Here is a 6,000-nt window from a genome sequence, read left to right on the forward strand (position 1 = left end):
TTTGTGTTACCTCTCTATAACACTGTAACTCCAATTGTGTATTACCTGTTTACAGACATACATATAAAATGAGTACAAAATGATAGATGCACGTGAGGGAATTTTAACTTCAAGCACTCCTCTAACTGCTTGACACAGAATAAATTGCAAGAGCACAAAAAGCAGCAGCATGACTAAGCTTCAAACAGTTTTCTTGCTGAAGACAAAAAAGAAATCATTTCTCTGACCCTCGCTACTTGCTCACTCTGGCTCCTCTGACACACAACTACTCAGGTGGTCAGTGCACAAGGAGGACTCTTTCACAGGGTTTGGGAACAGTGAATAGTGCAGAAGACGTGTGGAAGGCTGGCAGAGATGCACACCCTCTGGCAGTATGTATTTTCTCAATTTTTATGAAACACACTTTGAACGGAAGTTATTCTCACTACCAAGGTAAGCTGTCCTATTGACAGCTGATATATGTCCATCCTGTCACCCACTGGGCATTTCAAATAGGCAGCCTGCAAGCTCCATGGTCAGAAGCAGGATTTTCTCCCTCTAGCAGCTGCCAAAACATACTTATCAGTAAGCCTCAGACAGAAGTTATCATGATAAGGAGCTCACAAGAAAAAAAAAAAAATCAGAACACTGGGAATTCTATCCATGAGAAAATTATTGTTTTAAAGTAAAAGAGAAAAGGAAAACCAAAATATGCTGCAATAAATGAAAGCAATAAGAAACAAAAAGTTCAAGAGTAAATGTAAGGAAAAGAAGTGGAAAGAGAAAAAAACTGAGGAGAAAAACTGACAGCACAGAAGAAACAGACACATACTCATATACAAAATAGACAAATCTTTTCAGCTTTTAATATAATGTTGATACATACATACTAGCAAAAATTAAGGTGGTTAATTTTACATTCTATGGTCTAAACTGCCTTTCCTAAATAATATTGTAAAATTGGACTAGTGAAGAAGCAAATAGTGAATCACACCAGTTAAAGGAAGAAAATGATCCCTTTATGAAAAAAAAAAAAATTGGTTTAGACTAAAAACTCATGTTGAAGTAAGACATATTATCTAACAATATTTATCTAAAATATGCAACACCGCTATCTGGGATTTAGTTGAGTTTGGGCAAGTTCTATATTTCAGAATATTTATGATATAGAATATCCACTTTTATTTTGGAACAACAAGAACGAGATGGGCAGACAGATGGATATCTAGAAAGGCAGGGAGGAGGGGAGAGAAAAGGAAAATGACACAGTAAGCAAAGAAAGGAAGATTTGTAAAGCTGACAACAGCAAAAAGAGGAAAGTAAGGCACTATGGTCTAGTTTTGCAAAGATTCAAAATCCACAGAGTTCTAAGATTTTAAAAAACCCTAAACAGAAATAACATTAAAACATTCCAAAATCGTTGCAGTCATGCACACCTCACTGAAGCTGGAAATAAGAGAGAGATGTGCAGAAAGAGAAGGTGAGGGAGAGAGAGAGATACATGCTTGCACTCTATGAGACATTTCTTGGACCTCTTATAGGCAAAGTTTCTATAAAAAGCAATAACGATCTTGTCTGTATAAGGTCTTAGTATCTAGTCCAGTACAGAAGCGGGCATGAGAGATGGACACACTGAGGGAAAAAAAGAAACAATGAACAGGGTGGGGAAAAACCACTTGAAAAACAAGCAGAAAAATACACATCAGAATTGAATAATTAGTTATTTTTCTCACTTCTGAAAAAAAAAAATAAATTGAACAATAAAAGATGATCATGCTATCTGTTGATGAAATGTGTTAAAAATGACAGCTATACTTTAAGAGATTACCAGGGACCTAACCAAAGTAAAGCAGAAACCTCAAATCCCTTAGTTTTTATAGCCTAATTCCAACATTTTTGAGAAAACTAAAGGTTTTTTTATCTATGCATAATAAGAAGATAAATATTTTATATTATACATGTTTAAAATAGACCTCAAGATCACACATAAATGTTACTTAAATATGCCATTATCATTAAAATAAACAAAACACAAATGTTCTCTGCTAAATAGAAAATTAAAACTCAACTGTTTCTAGAGTAAGAATAGGTTTGCTTAATTATAATTTGCAGCTGAAGTTATCAAATGTATATGTGCTCACTGAATGAAAATATGTGGCAGTATCATAAGAAAACAGTACACACATGGCCTTTCAAGACCACTTTTGTTTGAAGTATCTTTGAAAACTGCCATTGTTGCAGTCCCTACACTGGTAGAAATTCTCTTAAAGTCATTGGAACTCCTGCTAGTATAGGGACTGTAGGACCTTAAGCTGTAGTTCAGCAAGGTACTTCAGCACGTGTTTTAAGCAATATTTGGGTAGACATTCATTTATTTGCTTTGCTGCATCAGGGCCTACATGACCAGATTTTTGAAGGAACTTTTGTTTCCATCTCTTTTTTTGTTACTTATTTGAAGAAATTTATGTTAAGTATATAGCTTTTATAAAAAATCTATTTGATATAATTTTACCTTTTTCACGAAATTATCAGAAGACAATCATTGGCCTAAGTATCTCACCCCTAAGGCCCATTGGCTCTTACACCTTCCCCTTCAGAGGGAATACATTTAGGCCAATGTCTTGCACAAGCCATGCTGGTGGTCATTAGTCTTCAAATGGACAGAACTCTCTTCCTTTTGACAAAACACATTCAGAAACCCTCCAAAGGCATTAACATTGTGTCCGCACATTCATACTCAAGCAATGCAATCTGCATGTGCGATTAAGACATTCCCCTGGGGCAGTCACTTACTAGAATTACTGCTGTCATCCTTGGTTCCATCGAGACTTCCATCGGGGTGCATTTGCAAGTAGTAGCCTTGCCTGCAATATAACCTGGTCACTATACCCTTGAGCTGGGGATCTGAAAGACAAACATATTTTGTCACTAGCCTCAAAACTTTTTCCAAGAGTTATCCCTGCTTCTCTCACTGTAGGAGGAAGTTTGGTGAAGCAGCATTGCCATCTTAAAAGTAAGTACTACAACAGGATGGGTCCTGATGGAGAAAAGTCTTGCCGCAGAGTATTATTAGGTCAGTTGGGTGTCCTGTTCTCTGCCTCAAACATCCTTCATTATAATTAACACAGGTAAAACACAAGAAAAAACACAGTAGTAAGTACAGAACCTTACAGAATCTAACAAAACATTTGAAAAACCTGGCTCATTTCATACATGTTAGTAAGTTACTGCACATAAGTTTTAGGGACACTCGGAGAAGATGGTCTGTCTCCTTTCACTCTGTACCAAAAGTGATAAGTTTATCTGGTATAATATTTTGCAACAGTCCCATTTGAAGAGTTCCCAAGATATTTTACTGATCTAGAAGCAGATACAATTCACCTACCCTCTCCCACTCCCCAGGAAATAAGACCCACAGTCAAGGCAAGACATAACCCTCCTTCAACAGAGGGAAAAACCTGAAAAAAATCTTAATAAGATAAAAGTATATGGGATATTCAGGTAGCTGAACAGTTAGTACTCTGCCCTTTGTAATACTCTGCATTTATGAAAATTGCCTAACATTGGGCAGAAGCTGCCAAGCCACAACTTTATGATTCATCTCAAGGATGATGCCTTACTAAATCGCAAGTAAGCTGCTGCAAAACTGGTTCAGTGCTGAGGAAGAGGACATCGCATCTTAAAAAAATCAACAGCACTACTTCTGAGCGATATTGACCCTAGTCTTGTCAAACATAAATTATCAGGCCAAACTCCAGGCAGCCAGCACATAAACTTGTGGGGACATTGGTATTAAAAGCATCTATGTTGTATCATACTTAGCTTTGCAATAAAGACCTAAAATCCTAAAGACTTTGAGACAGATACGTAATAAAATGAACAGGTGAACTTCCAATGAAAACAGAAATTATTTCCATGCAACCCCATGGCCAGAATATAAAATCCTCCTCAAACTTGTGTATAATTACTTGCACAATCAGTCATTCCAGACTTATGTTATCCTAACAGGAGGTGAAAATAAACACTAATAAAAAATCTGCATCTGAGTGGAATGCTCTGAACTTTTCTATAGAGGTTCAGTTCAGTGTAATGATTATGAAAATGTTAAGTTTTTCTTGAATATCCAAGTTAAAGTCATATTAAACAATAAACTCATCTAAATTAAAAATATAAGATTAAACTGTAAATACAATAAACCCTGTTACTATAAATATTAACACTGCAAGACTTTTGAGATATGGAAATAAATAATATAAACATTTGATGATCAACATTACAATTTTTTTCTTTTCTTTTAACTTCAACTTCTACTTTCCATAGATTTTTACATTAGCAAAAGTTTCTCTTTGTATAAGAATACCCAGAAATAATTTTTTTTAAAATTTATAAACAGAATGAGCTGTATTTTCTTTGAATATACTGTCTTAAAGAATTTCATATGGCTACTCTAAAGTATTTTCATAATTTGAAAATGAAAAATGACTTTGTCTTACACAGGCACTTTTCCTATCAATGCATGCTTCCAATGTGCACTTCCAAATTGACAATTTTAAACATACTTGCTTTACATCTATTAAAATGACACCTTAAAAAGACTAAAGAAAAATATTTTAAAAATATTATTAAAACTAGAGCTTTACAAAGTATTTACAGGAAGAATATCAGCCTTTTGCAAAAGTTTGTACACCCAAAGAATCATGAGTCTTTATCATCACTTGTAGCTCAAAGAAACATCATAGTTAGGCAAAGTACAGCCAACTCACTATCACCAACTACGTACATCTACTGCTTCAAGGGAAAAAATGTGAAACTTAGAAGTAACTTCTGAAGTTTTGTTATACTCATTCTACTAATTTTTCTAAATTCACAAATAAAAATATACTTTCTAACAAGAAACTGCACTATCATTTGTCCATGTTTTCACCAAAAGCATTATTTAAAGTTAACCGGCTAACTAAAATGATATCTGAATAAAAATTATATGGTAGATAGCAATACATATCAGCTAGCATTTCAGGCTGTGTGATGAGACATGATATGAATCCCCAATTTAATTCTTCACTCAAGGCCAAACACAACAAAATAATTATTATAGCATGAGACCAGAAGATCCTACTCATGTGTTATATAACACTTATATTCAGCTATAATGGTTTAATTTTCAGAGAACTGAACAGAACTGTCCTCAAAACATGGTCTTTTACTTGCATGTTTCATTGAAAACTGGAATTTACTACTAAAAGTGTGATACTAATTAATATTTTCATTGCACAAAGTACATCTCTGTAGACTAGTAAATGGCAAAGACAATTATTTTTTTCCCCCCATTAAGTGTAGCAACTGACACTTTCTTTTTACTTTTTTTCCTATAGATTATTAGAACCTTTTTTATCTACCCTCCTAGGAACATCTTTTCTACCTTAAATTCCTACCTGTCCTTAGCAAGACTAGAACTTATTACTCCTGACGAGTAATTTAATCATGCATTTTTTACTACTTGTTGATCGTAATATTTAGTTAATGTATATCACAATACTTTGCATCTACAACTCAAAGTAAATAACAACTAAATATTTTAGCTAAACAGTGCTCAAAAAACTGGGGGAACGGGACAATGTGAGGTGGTATTTCTTTCATCTTAGCCAAAAAGCAGCCCAGATTTAGTGATGGAGTTGTATGAAAGGACTCATTAATCTCAATGCAAGTCATAGTAAGCAATATTCAAAAAGACTACTCCATACAGCCTCAAGATAAATATCTCCAAGATGAAGCAGACAATCCTGTCAGGCAAGGAATTTATCTCTTCTCCTTGCAGAAAGATAAATTGCTCTTTCAGGTTCTTCTTGAGACACCTGGGCAGTAAGCAGAGAATAGCAATCCACTGGTCCCTGTTTCCCTCATTTTTTCTACAGCGTTTTATCTACCCACTGAGCCTTCATAATATTGCAGGAACAGTCTCAGCTTCAGATACTTTACAAACAAGTTTCTCAAACCCTACTTGACTGTTTTGTTTTGGTTTAC

The 6,000-nt window shown here is 34.7% G+C and overlaps 1 protein-coding gene across 2 annotated transcripts in view; it reads right to left on the minus strand.

Moving 5' to 3' along the window:
• FGF14 (fibroblast growth factor 14) overlaps positions 1-4,297 on the minus strand; it is a 96,471-nt gene extending 92,174 nt beyond the window's left edge. The window contains exons 1-2 of one of the 2 annotated variants that reach the window (XM_010012803.1): positions 4,285-4,297; positions 2,773-2,883 (exon numbers count right to left, since the gene is read on the minus strand). In XM_010012803.1, coding sequence (XP_010011105.1) covers positions 2,773-2,883; positions 4,285-4,297 — 124 coding nt within the window. Of the gene's footprint in view, positions 1-2,772; positions 2,884-3,006; positions 3,038-4,284 lie in introns of those variants that run through there. The other variant, XM_010012804.1, reaches the window with a different exon arrangement.
• Between the last annotated feature and the right edge of the window lie 1,703 nt (positions 4,298-6,000).

The sequence above is a fragment of the Nestor notabilis genome, unplaced genomic scaffold (genome assembly GCF_000696875.1).
Source record: "Nestor notabilis isolate BGI_N333 unplaced genomic scaffold, ASM69687v1 scaffold14, whole genome shotgun sequence".
In the NCBI taxonomy this organism is placed as follows: Eukaryota; Metazoa; Chordata; class Aves; order Psittaciformes; family Psittacidae; genus Nestor; species Nestor notabilis.